Genomic DNA, 13,985 nt, shown 5'->3' on the forward strand with positions numbered 1-13,985 from the left:
CATCTGAAAATGGCATCAAAACTGTAAAAATCCCCAAAAACACGTAAAGGTCACCGGAGGTCAATTTGAGGTCAAGGGTCACCCGGATGCGGGTCGACAAATGGATTACATTGAAGCAACTCCCAACCCTAACAGACATTTCGTTCTCGAGTTATCGCAAAAATACTAGTTTTTTATCGTTAATTGACCTTTGTTGACCTTGGATCACATTACCATTATGTTTGGAAATGATGAAAATTATCAAAATATCAAACATGTCTGGCCCTGTGAATGGGAGTTATTACTGTTTTTAATATATTGGTTTTTGGCATCTAACTGACCTTTGGTGACCTTTGCGGGCACCAAAAACAATAGGGATCTTCCTCTTACTATGGGCTATCCACCCACCAAGTTTGATGATGATGCATCATTTCCTTATTGAGATATCGTGTACACAAGCCAAGCGTCACATACACACACACACATACACACGCATACATGTTTGGGGCTCCAAACGGGGCAGTAGGTTTTTAAGGGGATAATCGGGGATATTTGTTCTAAGGGTCATATGGCTTAAATATTAGCTGCACTGGCGTCATTACCCTCTGACTCTTCAAGGTGGCTATTGAATCAGTCCAATTTATGCTTCCTTCCATGAAGGGTCCCTTACCACCCAAGTGTGGACACACATAGTATAGTGCCCTTAACATGAGATCGGGGCTTGTCCCCATTTTGTATGTTACAGTCATTTTAGTGTAGGAAAGGTACCTGTTACATTCAAATTGAGGACATCCTATTGTTTCATTGTTCCCTCTGACCTATATCTCTTATCACAAGTTTAGAAATAAATGTGAGGGCTGTCATTGCATGGTTGTCCATATCATGAATTTACATGACAATGTTGGGTTTTGTAAGCCATTAATATGTCTGCATGGCAACCTCATGTTTACATATACTGCTTGGCATCCAAGGAGGGACAATGAAGAGGTTCTCCTTTGGAGTGGTCCCCTACGTGCCTATATGTATCTTTCATTGTCACATGTTTGGTACATACTGCTACCATCAGTAAATCTAGACCTGGCCTGTTATCTCTCATTGAGACTTGCTCAACATCTTACATGAATAGTCATATTGTGGGATAATGAAGTGTGCATGCTCCCAATGAACATTTAAAAGGTAAGCTGTATCGGCCCTCGATGTAGCATGCAACACTAAATAGGGATTTATTCAATGAAATAAAAACAACTATGGAAATAAGTGTTCTTCATTCTAGAACAAGCAAACATGTATTTATTTTAAACTCAACAAAGATAAAACACATTTAAGAGAAAATAGATAATGGTTGTGTGCACCATCCCATGGTGTCAGAGAATAGTTGTTGAAAACTCAAAGAAAACATAATTCATAGAAGCTATGACAGAACATGCATGGAAATGCTGAGGATGCTCTTAACAATGATAAACTGAAAACCAAAATCTGATGGATTAGCACCACAAACATATTTACAAGGTTTTGCCAGCTGAATAAATCACTAATTTAACATGCTCTATACCAATCAATGATAAACATGTATTATGTTCAACCTAAACAGCAGGCTACCTTAACTACTTTGGTTCAACACATTGACTCTTTTTAATGTATGGTTATGCTACTTTTGTGGGCCAGTAAAACTGACCTTTTTGAAACATATGTACCTGTGTTGCAGCAAGTAAAATCCAACTATTTCACTGTAAAACACTGTTAAAAAAATTTCATGCTTAATTGCTTTCAGAATAACAACTTTCCTTCAGACAGTTACTTAAACCATTAAAGACATAAAGTTAATGAGGAACAAGCACATTCAGAAACCATCGTTTTTTTTTTTCTTTGACTTTGCTTAATTATTGAACTACACAAACTCAAAAACTGTGTCATTCTGCAACAATAATGAAACATTTGTTATGAGCGTAAAAATGTAGAAGGTCGTTAAAAATCCAACAGAAAACATAATTTATACTTTCTAACTTAAACCAACAAATCAAGTCATCTCTAAAATAACAATGATGAAATAAAGCACTACATGAGATTTCTTCATCATATTTTTGGTCCTGGCAGTTATATTTTGTGTTACGTGCTGAGTGGTTTTGAGGTTTATTCTCAATTCCTTTGAGAGAACATGCATGAATAGCTTTCTTTTCAAAAAAATTTTGCTGAGAAATGTGTTCAACCAGATGACAGCCAACACAAAACTACCTTTATCACCACCACACTAACCTCACTCAAACAATCATGAAGTCCTGTAGGCTGTAACATATAATCAGAAGGTTGAATGAGGAAAAAAGCTTACAGAAACTAAAAGTTAAAATTAAAAACATTGAAAAAGAGTGAAAGACAAAATTTAAGAGCTAAAAGTAATAATAGTGTTATCAGTATATGCATGACCTTTTCTCTCTGTAATTAAAGGCCAGGTAGTTGTACTCAACTGAACTTGCATAATTTGTTAACTACTTAAATGGTAAAAAGCAACAATCCTCCTTTCCCAATTTGTTGTCACAAAGTATGTTTGAATCAGTTTACACTGATTCCACCACCACTTCACCAACAATAGGCTAGGGATGACATTTGATGTCTTCCAGTCATTTAAGCTCCCAGAGGTGGTGAAGTGACCTATTCTGGTCATTCTAGTATGTGTGTAAACTATACTCAAAAGTAGTAAGTCATATTAGGAACACACACAAATAATTTAAAGCACCCTGGAATGAAACTGGGGATATTAACAGTGCTCCCCATTTCCAGTGTGCGGTGACCTAGCGTGTTGTACACCTCTGGTACATTCACACCAAGGGTAGTGCTAACATCAGTTTAGACAAAAGTTGCAAAACTGTCCACATAATTCACTCTAATACTCCGTGCTCCTCTAACCCCCCCCCCCCCCACCTCTTGCTGGAACACAAAGGAAAAGTGACATGGCTTCCAGTAGAGAATAATACAAGGTAACCATCCAACTGGTGGCAAAGTTACAGTAAAAAATTAGGTTTTTTCCAAGCTTTATCCCTGGCATGATAGTCACAGCAGCTCTCTTGTAAACTCCAGCAGCTCTGATCATCTTGTTCTGTACTTAAGGTCCTTAAGTACATCAACATTCACATTGGGGACACCATGCAAATCTGTTTCATACTTGTTGGCATACAACTGCAGACATGTAGGACCAGAATATAACAGTGCTCCCCAATTTCAATGAACAAAACTTGTCTAACTCATATTCACACCTTCTGTTTACATTGTATTTCAAACATCACTACAGCAGCATCATGTCATCAACCTTAACAATGTGTTGAAAACTGATTTCTCTTGATCGTGTTTCAATTAGCTACACAAATGTACGTATTAGCAAAAGACATACACATGTCTATGAACCCTAGCACCCAATGGGGATACTTATAACAGTGCTCCCCATTGTCAATGTGTGATCACCTGTGTACTCATTCCTCTCATTGGCCCACTTTTCATTTGAAGTCTCAACCTCTCAAAAGCCTATAAGACTGTCCCTAACGTATGCCTTTTATTAAAAATGTTACCATTTTACATTCTCACTGATGAAGCTATAAGTTACAGTTTCACTAAGGTAACTATGAAATCAGTGACAGAGACCTCTTCCTGACTTTCTAGCTCTTGAAGTTATGCTGTTTCGTACAAAGTCCTTAACGTTTCTCCAATTTCTTTTCTGAAGACACCTCTCTTTCTTCAAAGTCGCCTGAATAGCTTCCTTTCCTGGCAGCTTTTGCATAGCTATGAAGTTACCCAGGTGACGCTTAACTGCAGCCTGTTCTTCTTCTGACCAAGGTACTTTTTTGGGTCTAGAGGGCACTGCTGTTTTGAACTTATTGGCTGTTTCTGTGAGGGGTGACTCCTTGAATTTCTTCCTTATAGTCATACTTTCATCACTGACAAGTGGATGTTTGGTCCCTATATCAGAAAAAAAGAGAGAAAAAGTAACAATAAAAAAGTAACAAATAATAATTGGCAGGGGAGGGGGCAGTTGCTTTTTGTATTGTGTTTTGATATATTTTACTTTGCATGGTGAGTGGCCCTACTTGTTAAGCTTTGCAAGGTTTTCTAGGCCACTTCCTCAATTATGTTAGTAATTCTTTACTGTTAAACATGTACATTGAGGAGGGGAAAAAAGGAAATGAAATAGTTAAATGCTCTTCGATAAAACAATAAACAAAATCTGATTTTGTGGTCTTCCAGAGGGTTACTTTCTTTATCCTTAGACTTGTACTGTTTTTCATTACAGGAAAAATGTAAGTCATAGAAAAGTGGTATTTCTAACAAAATGACAAATGCTGGGGATGGAAGTTAGATTTAAACTTCAGGTATTACATAAGTGGTAGTTTTGCTCTACATACAACATTTTCCCTCAATGTAAAATTCTCTTTTCTAAGAAGTGGCATTTCATAATAGCCTCATATCTGTAACATAGTAAAGGAGTAACACAATTGAATGTAAAAAAGGCAACTGAGTAACTGCACTTGATTGAAATTGAAGCAGCAAGGGAACCAAACACTAAAGCAAGATGGAACAAATAAAATTAAAAGTAATATTCCTCTCAAAGGGTTTTGTGAAATCATATTAGGGATGGACATAATTTGCTCAAAACCAACTTGAAAAAGAACTAGAGTAAAACAGCATTCTTACATCAAATTAGGAATAGTATGCTTTCCTCTTTGGTTTCATTTTGGACACAATGTTTGGCAGATGTGGCATAAATAAGAAAAGCAGGATAAATTGAATGCATTCAATACTTGCAAGAGTAGCTTGGTATTTTAACATCTTAAGGATATAAAGCTATGCATCTATATCATGAGATAATACACACCTGTTCCTGTTTGCTTGGCTTGCAAAAGGTCACTTTGTTCTTCTGTTTCTTCTGACTCTTCTTCAGATTCATCAATCTGGTTCTCTTGAATTTCTATTGGATTGAATAAAAGATTAGATTGAATAAAAGATAAAAGAATAAAAGATAAAAGATAAAACATATTAATTAACAATTTCAGCATTGCTGATAGAGAGTTCAAGTAACTCTCTGTGTAATCCATCTGCTACATGAATTTCATTCAAGCTTTACCTACATCAATTACATCAATAATATGACATGGAATTGTCCACAGAAATTTAAATGCAATCAAGATTACCTTCATCTTGGTGTAATTCCAATTCGTCCAGATTCCTTCCTTGCAGTAATGCTCCAGGATCCCCAGAGTTACCTTCTAGTGCAACAAGAAGTTTGGAGACCTTTGCTACTTGAATTGCAGGATCTGGGAGGCGGTAAAACTCACGATGAATTCTTACATCGTGGCTAAGAAAGTTTGCTAAAACATCTAATTCATTCTCCTTCAAGGCCATAACCTGAGACATGACAGCAATGTGTTTTCTTACCTGTGTGGAACGAAGCAGATCTGGTCGCTGTGCACCACTTAAAGAAGATAAGGTACGCAGTGAATCACAGCCACGAATATGATGATTTGATCCCTCTAAAACAGCAAATACAAATTGGTTGCTGCTACTGACTCCCACATCACTCCTCAACTTCACAAGTTCATCCAAGACTTTTTTCATCTCTTCTGTGATAAGCACTGGCACAGTCCTTCCCCGTTTCCCCACTATTTCGACTCGCCACATCACTTTCACAAGATCTTGTTCAAACTTGCTCAATGATTGTGCATCAAGGACATGAGATGACCCTTTCTTGATGTTGGAATAGTCTGCCACTGAAAGTTTGGATATCTCTCCTTGCCGTTTCCGGTTGAAAAGCATCACTTGTGTAAGTACAACATTTGACAACTTCTTCCAAGCATTCTGAACCTCTTCTGGAGATGTTGCTGCAGCTAAGTCGTTCATGCTGTTCTCTGCCTCTTCTTTTAAGTACTTAGTAAGTAGAACCACATCAGAGGTCAAGGGAAGGAGCTTAGGATTATTTCTTTTGCCTTGGTAGATTGTGCGTAATGCATGCGAAGACACCTCCACATCCCAATTCTCTGTCAGTAGTGTATGAACACTCCTTGCTTCTGTTTATTTTGTTGTGTTTCCTTCAATCAATGCCTGGCTTACCAGCATCATTGCCACCTTCTTTAATGTATGACCAATCTTTATTGCCAGACTTGGTTTCATGTAAGTGTGTGTTTCATCATCAAATCCAGATAAGCTTCTTACTGCTGCGAGAACAATGCAAAACCTTGGTGGGAAAAACAAGTCCAAAAGGCTAGCATCTTTGATTTGGCTAACAAGTCTGAATTCTAATACCAGACGTGCTACTTGTCTCAGTTTTGTTCGCAAAGGGCCAAACTGCTCCTGGTCATGGCCATGTTTGAAACAAAGCTTCTTTGCCAAATCCATAATCAGTGGATCACCCTTGATGCAAAGAGACACATCATCTGCACGAAGAGTTCCTAACAACTTATGTGCACTGCCTCCTTCTTTGCAACCTGGAGGCGGTGGCAATAGCTGACGCGACTGTTTGATGAGACCTCTTCTCTTTTCCTCTTTTACCTTCTGCTTCCTGAGTTTACACTTGTGTCTGTAGAACTCGTGACGTGAAAAGTAGCCCAAACAGTCTACACATGGTTGATAATCTGATGGTTCAGCCCAGCCACTTGGTCGATATACTACAATCAAGGGTCCTTCACCTTCCTTCAAAACTCTGTAGTTGTGTAAATGGTTTCCTAAGTTCCGTATTTTTGTCCAGAGTTTTTCCTTCTCGGTTCCTTTGGCAGCTAACCACTGAGCGACAAAAGATTCCTCACTATGTTGTGTCATATGTACTATCAATTTTTTGTGAGGATGAGAGCACACATAGCAGTATGCTGGCTTATCATAGCTTCTTGAAGTGCTTGTGTTGTTTGTTTTCATGACGTTAACTTTACTTTCTTGTGCAATAGATAGTTTTACTGCTTTAGCTCCTGTTAATTCTTCACTATCCTTAGAGCAACCAGCTACACTTTGATTAACAGAACTTTTTCTCATAGTCATTGTTATCATTGGAATAACTTCTGAATGATCTGAATCACTATCTTCTGAATCGGGCACAAATGACTCATCACCACTGTCGTCACTACTTTCCTCTGAAGAATCCACATCTGATTGCCATGCTTCAGCAAGAGTCGGGTCTACGCCACCAACTGATTCCGTTTCACTAAATTCATACTCCATGTCTGCACCTGTTGAGTTATTAGGGTTTGCATGTGATGAATCGATAGCATCCTCTATATCTAAACCTGATGACAGGCTCTCTTGTCTTTCACAAGATGGTGTGATAGAATGCTCAGTAACCTCCATATCTGAACCTGATGAAAGGCTTCTATCAGCTTCATCACATGATTTGATAGCACAATCCATGTCTTGACCTGATGATAGGTCCTTTTCAGGTTTTTCACGTAGCGCACTGAGAACATCCTTCATGCCTTGAACTGGTGATAGGCTCTTGTCAGGTTTCTTACAAGACAAATCAATAGCATCCTCAACATGTGGACCTGATGAAAGGTGCTTGTCTGGTTTATCATATGATGAGTTGGTAGCAGACTTCATGAGATGAACTGGCAATAGGCTCTTGTCACATGATAAAAAAATAGCATCCACCTTGTCTTGAAGTGATGATAGGCTTATGTTGGGTCCTTTCCATGATGAATTGATAGCACCTTCCATGACTTGAACTGGTGATAGGTTCTTGCCAGGTTTCTTACATGACAAATCGAGAGCCTCCTCAACAAATGGACCTAATGATAGACTCTTGTCAGGTTTTTCACATGATGAATTGACTCCACCGTCCATGTCTGGGACTGATGATAGACTCTTGTCAGGTCTTTCACATGATGAATTGACTCCACCATCCATGTCTGGGACTGATGATAGACTCTTGTCAGGTCTTTCACATGATGAATTGACTCCACCATCCATGTCTGGGACTGATGATAGACTCTTGTGAGGTTTTTTGCATGATGAATTGACTCCACCATCAATGTCTGGGACTGATGATAGACTCTTGTCAGGTTTTTCACATGATGAACTGACTCCATCCATGTCTGGGACTGATGATAGACTATTGTCAGGTTTTTTGCATGATGAATTGACTCCACCATCCATGTCTGGGACTGATGATAGACTCTTGTGAGGTTTTTCGCATGATGAATTGACTCCACCATCCATGTCTGGGACTGATGATAGACTCTTGTCAGGTTTTTCATCTAATGAATGAACTCCACCATTCATGCCTGAGTTTTCTGTAGGAAAAGACAATGATAAATCATTGATAATTCATAAGTGCAGTTAACCTGTTGCAAAACAATGTAGTACCCAACTAGCAACCACTCCAAAAAAATTACCCCTATCTACTTCATTCAAATCGATTTGTGTATGTGGCAAATGGGGATGAAGAAGCTCAACATATTTTTTTTGGCATTATGAACAATCCAAATATGACATCACTTCTGATGTAGGAGCAATTTAAACTTGATGACCTTTTGAATTTAATTTAACCTAAGTCTTGTTTACATCTGGCATATTCACAGCTGTGGTAGACTAATTCAAGTCTAGTCATGACCTGTACAAAAGTGTCTATTTGATCCACTCTTTGTCATGCAAACATACTGTACCCTTTCTCAATGAAAATAAACCTAGATGTTTGGTAACAATAACTAGAACTTGAAAAAAGTTTAATACAGAGAATAACAGATCACATCACAAATGATTGTAAGGACATACTTAAAAATGTAAACAATGCAACCACCAAGAGTTGAGATTCCTTCCTACCATATTTTCTACAGCAGTTCTGTTGTGAATTTAGCTCATTAGATTTGCCAATTGACTACAAAATGATGCATACTGCAGGTACACCAAGACACATGAAATGATGCTTACTGCTTCATGGCAACTATCCCATTGAATTATCTGCTATGGTAACATGGTTACCAGCATTTATTTCTTAAAGTTGCAAAGGATGCAGATTCTACCCTGATATAACTTATTCAAACGGTTCCATAATGCCTTATAACAAAATTTTAAGGGATTTTAAGCCCTCCGGGATGGTGAGCAGAAAGTAAGAAGATACTTGAGTTGTCCAGTGATTGACAGGCAAAAACTAATGGGATCCTTTTGATTGCTGTACAATGCTTATTTATGTACACCCCTTCCTTTAGTAGACTGCACAAGTTGGACATTATTCACCATCAGGCCAAACACTGGAAAATCTGAATAACTTTAAAGTCCTTGTTCTTAGTGGGTATTAGAAAATTTTGCTCCAGTCACTTATGCACTGCAAGCAATTTATCCTCAATTGATGTAGAGGGTGATCATGCATTTCATTATACCCACATTAACCACTAACTTGATTGTCTAAGTTATTTTACTCAGTACTTGCAGGTATCATTTAAAGGGCAAGTGGACTCAGCTTCGTGCTAATTCCCCAACTATTAGAGGATGAGCAGCAGCAAGCATATCCACATGCACCTATCTCACAAAATTGCACTGGTATCAGTCATAACATTTCAGCTAGTTGCAGCTTCTCTGTACAGCTCCCCAGAATAACAGGCCTTTGCAGATTTTATTTTTGGTAACCACTCCTAAGAAATTTAGTTCACATATTATCACGATGAAGTACTTTTGCACACTAAAACAGTTCCTTTGTAAAACCGAGCCCATTAATATTGAGACGAAAAAATATGCCTGTCCAGTGTTTTACAAACATATAATGGAGGGAACAGGTAAAGTATAGTGATTAGTATGATTGTATGTAGCCAACTAGTAATAACAAAGAAATTTAGACGACCAAGATATCTGTCAGATACAATGTCATTATAATGGAATGCGCAATTAAAATTTTAATTGGCCAAAGCCACCTTACCTGCTTCAGTAACGGCTATTCGTTCATGTTCAAATGTGTGCTGTATGGCATAATATGAAAAATATATAATAAGTTACCTTTTCATACAACTCAAATCATTTAATGTAACCCCTGCCCCTCAAAATTAGTTTCTTGTTTTGCTTTGGAGTCTTGTCTGTTTTGAGTGTCATACTAAATTCATACAACCATGACTGGACTTGATTTAAATAGAGAGTATGCTGGCTAACACAACTTGTAAACTGTAAATCACAATAACATCAGGGTGAACAAATATTTCGTAAGCAAACTTGTGTGGGAGGGATCAGGCAAAAGCTACAACCTATCTAACAAGCATACTACAACTCCTAAAACAAATTAATAGTCAAACAGAAACTTCAATCAATAAATGCAAACATATTGGGAACTGAATTTTACCTTTTTCTTCCAAGGCAAATTTGTGACTCCATAGTCATACAATAGCTCTTCTCCTTTATTTATGTCTCGTAAGGCAAATAAGCACATTGCTGGTGTGTCGTGGAAATTAACAATTTTTGTGTTAATTTCTTGTCTTTCCCCATGGTTTACGAGTCGGCCAAGCATGGGTCCTTCTGAGGGTTCCTGGGTTGAATCAATGCTGCAAAAATAGCATAGAACATAGCAAATATACTACCAAAAAAAGGTCATTCTGAATAAAACATTAAGCTGTAGTCACACTTGCACTACAACCTGTTACTGACATTGCACTTGTTTGTTGACATTTCTGGAAAGACATTAATCAGATCATCTTGAAGTTAATGACCTAATGTAGAGCCATTTATCAATCGGTAGAAGTCATTTTTAATTTTCGATTACTAACCAATACCAATTTCAAAATTATTTGTAAATTATTTCTTTGCAAGAAAGAAATTAAGCTGAAAATGTTTCATGTGAATTAATGTGAAGCAGCAAACTTAACCCACTAGTCAGCTGTGTTTCATAGTTCATACCAGCACCAACAATTGAAATGAGATTCTTGGGTCATCTGCTTAAAAAGTTTGGCAAGTCTTGACAGATTCTTTACAGCCATTTTAAATTGCTGAACCACGACTCTACCTGCAAACTTTTGTTCCTTACACACAACATACCACATATCGCACTTACCAATACTTTTTGCCTTTGAACTGGAAAAAAAATCTGAAACCACTGGAAAGTTTTTCTTCTAGTGCATCTCCTTCTTTCCAGGTGCAGAGTTTTCCACTGTATTGCAGCAGAAACTGTCCCTTTGCAAATGATGTGGTGATAATCACCCCTCTACCTTTAATCAAAATATTGAATGCCGAAGGATATTGTTAATAAGAAACCAAATTCATGAAATGCTGAAAAAAACAGAAATTTTAAACATAGCAACACTATATACTATATGGCTACTACAACATAATCAGCCCATTTTTTGCCCTACTTATGGACCCAGGTAAGATCAACTTCCTGGTGACAGCTTATTTGTTCCTTGGTAACCTTTTATGAAGCTACTATTTTGTCTAAATCATATCTGAAAGATGCTTCAGTTACTTTAAATAGTTGAAGAATTGTTATACTGTGGATACTTTTCAATGATTACATTGATGGAAGTATTAAATATTCACCTTTCTGTGCTACTTGCAGAACACAAAAACTAGCTTCTTTGTCTTTGACATTAATATATTTTAATGCCTCCTCCAGTGGACCTCCACTTCTTCTGGTCCTGGTCCTCATCATATTAACTGAAACAAAGACGTAAAAATGTTTTCCAGAGTTATAACTTGCATGATGAGACATTTGAAATATCACTCAAGGTGAAGCGCAAACAACTGTTACTACAGGAGTTTGTTTCATACATGCCCTTGTTACAATATCCTAACTCTATGACAGTAGAGTTAGGCCTTTTTACTCAATTCAATTGAGCTAAGTTATACGCTACTTCCAGTTCTCAACGTATGGTTCGAGCTCCTTAAAATTTTGACAAGGAAATTTTTGTTTTGTCCAAATTCAAAATTGCTCACAACATCCCAACCCCATTCCATGGCGTTACATTAAATCAGAACTTGCCCACAACAGTGACACTTCTGCTGTAAAACTGTGATAAAAAAGGCCTTAGAAATAAACTCCATGCATGTCTATAGCAGAATACATGTACTCAAGCTTGCTGCTAGCTCTACTTCAGACAATGTCATGACGCCTATTACAGGTCACTGCAAACTTTGTGGGCCTAATAGTATTAACATTTGTTCCACATATCACTGAGAATTATGAATTGGCTATGTTCCCTAATTGGATTAAATATCCTAATAACTAGGTACAGGACTCTATGCAGTGATAGAAAATAACTAACCTCAAACTTAATTCACCAGCTCTTTTCTCAGGCCAACTCTTAACTTAAGATAGCCTAGATATGGGCATGTTCAAAGTTCAAGCAATGAAAAATGTTGAAGTTGTAGACTGAAAGGAAAGACGATTCATCATAAACAAAGAGACACCATTCTTTGAGAAAGTCACAGTATAAGCAGTTGTATCTATGGCCAAAGTGACAACACATCTCTACAATTTTGGCCATGTCACTTGAGCTCTTTAGTATGAAATGCCCAACCACTGCTGATGCATCAATATATGACATGACAACTGTGACATTCTAACACTTTAATTTCCAAATAGCTGTCACACTGCTCACAGTGACCCTAAAACTCAGTAGTTTGTCAGCCACTTGCAAATAACTTAAGGAAGACCTCACTACTAGTGCTACTATAGTGTGTCATTGTTGTTAATGGCAGTACCCTACGTAGAAGAATAGCTTAGGTACTCCTAGAGTCCTAGTACCAACCTAGTATGATAGGCTAGGCCCAATTGTACAGTAGTACCAGTAGCCTAACGTTGTATCTAGTTAGGAACGTGTAGACATGTGCTTTGACATTATAGCATGTCTACTGCAGCTGTAATAAGAATTACGGTACTAAATAAACTGCGCGAAGTAACGATACAACTACAAGTAGCCTACAGCTAGCTCCTCCGGTATAGGCCTTATGACAGAACAATGTTAACTAGCCTAACCTTTTACTAACCTATCATGGGCCTAACTACTGACGATCGGTGGAACTTTGCAGGGCTTAAGCTTACTGAGCAAAACCCTTAAACTGCTGTGGGATTTCTGTCAAACATTAATTAAGAAAATCACAAGTGATACCTACCTTATGTAGCTGACAAGTAATCACTTGGATGAAATCGGGGACACACGTGAAGTGGTCATCATCTCTCGCGATCGGGGACGGAGCTTTACGGGTGTGTGGTAATAGAATATATGCGACACTTACACACTTAACACACGCAAAAAGACGTTTTGACGGCCAACCGAGGATAGTGCTCAAACGGCCCCGAAAACTTGAGGGCGTGCTCCGAGAAGTCTAAAAAGTGCTTTCCGAGTGAAAATAGAAACGGGGATATCCCCGTTCTGCGCGATAGCCCCACTTCACGGGTAATTTTTCCTGTGTGTATCCCCAATATACGCCGTTTACAAACCCACACACACACGCCAAGTTGAACGCTGAGGTTCCTTGCTTTACAAAAAGCAAGGAACCAAAAACTAGTAAGATTACTGTAATGTATCAATGTTCAAAGTTGCTACATGAAATAAATACTAAAGGGCATCATGACCAAAAGATTATTCTGAATCTGTGTAAAGTTGCAAGGTCACCTTTGTTATGAATGTGAATTTATGGCTACTATGAGAGAAAATATCTCGTGCTTCATGTGACGGAAATTTGTCTATTCTGGAATCTGGTCAGAGATGCTGTTAGCTGTGTGTGCTCAGCAGTTACATTCTTCTTGTTCTGTCTAGCTAAGGTTAGTACTACTCAGTACGAAGGTGTCACCGTCATATTCTGCATTGGATTTTTTTATATTTGAAATGTCCCTCTCACAGAACTAGGAACAAATGACAGTAACAGTCACGAATAAATTGTACCTTTTCTTTTATAACTGTAGGAGGATGTTGACATAGAAGAATACGCAAGGACTATCGATGTGGACATGACGCCACAGCCCTTTGTAGTGTGCAGAGGCACCCACCTAACACCATCCCAGGCCTATGTTATTCTCGAGAGACATGCTCTGCCACAACCATCCCTACTGTAAGTAATAGGTGTTT

At 38.0% G+C, this 13,985-nt stretch overlaps 1 protein-coding gene across 3 annotated transcripts; it reads right to left on the reverse strand.

Moving 5' to 3' along the window:
* Window positions 1–841: 841 nt before the first annotated feature.
* Window positions 842–13,361, reverse strand: LOC139984713 (uncharacterized). Of its 3 annotated transcripts, XM_071998737.1 has the most exons (7): window positions 13,030–13,361; window positions 11,455–11,571; window positions 10,973–11,126; window positions 10,268–10,466; window positions 9,854–9,893; window positions 4,838–4,930; window positions 842–3,924 (listed from the first exon to the last, which is right to left on the reverse strand). In XM_071998737.1, exons 2-7 carry the CDS (start codon window positions 11,564–11,566, stop codon window positions 3,596–3,598), a joined length of 927 nt encoding a protein of 308 aa, XP_071854838.1. In that variant the 5' UTR covers window positions 11,567–11,571; window positions 13,030–13,361; the 3' UTR covers window positions 842–3,595. The 3 variants fall into 3 exon arrangements, with proteins under 3 accessions (XP_071854838.1, XP_071854837.1, XP_071854836.1); XM_071998736.1 differs by having other exon boundaries at window positions 11,455–13,361; XM_071998735.1 differs by lacking the exons at window positions 9,854–9,893; window positions 10,268–10,466; window positions 10,973–11,126; window positions 11,455–11,571; window positions 13,030–13,361 and adding an exon at window positions 5,154–5,953 and having other exon boundaries at window positions 2,879–3,924.
* Between the last annotated feature and the right edge of the window lie 624 nt (window positions 13,362–13,985).

The sequence above is a fragment of the Apostichopus japonicus genome, chromosome 17, assembly GCF_037975245.1.
Source record: "Apostichopus japonicus isolate 1M-3 chromosome 17, ASM3797524v1, whole genome shotgun sequence".
NCBI lineage: Eukaryota > Metazoa > Echinodermata > Holothuroidea > Aspidochirotida > Stichopodidae > Apostichopus > Apostichopus japonicus.

What these genes read in the sequence shown, in the direction of transcription:
- LOC139984713 (XM_071998735.1), bottom strand. Translation starts at nt 5,859, where the DNA reads ATGAACGACTTAGCTGCAGCAACATCTCCAGAAGAGGTTCAGAATGCT. An exon ending in GGAATTACACCAAGATGAAG is followed by an intron (nt 4,931 to 5,153) that starts GTAATCTTGATT and finishes TCAATCCAATAG; the next exon opens with AAATTCAAGAGAACCAGATT. An exon ending in AGCCAAGCAAACAGGAACAG is followed by an intron (nt 3,925 to 4,837) that starts GTGTGTATTATC and finishes TTTCTGATATAG; the next exon opens with GGACCAAACATCCACTTGTC.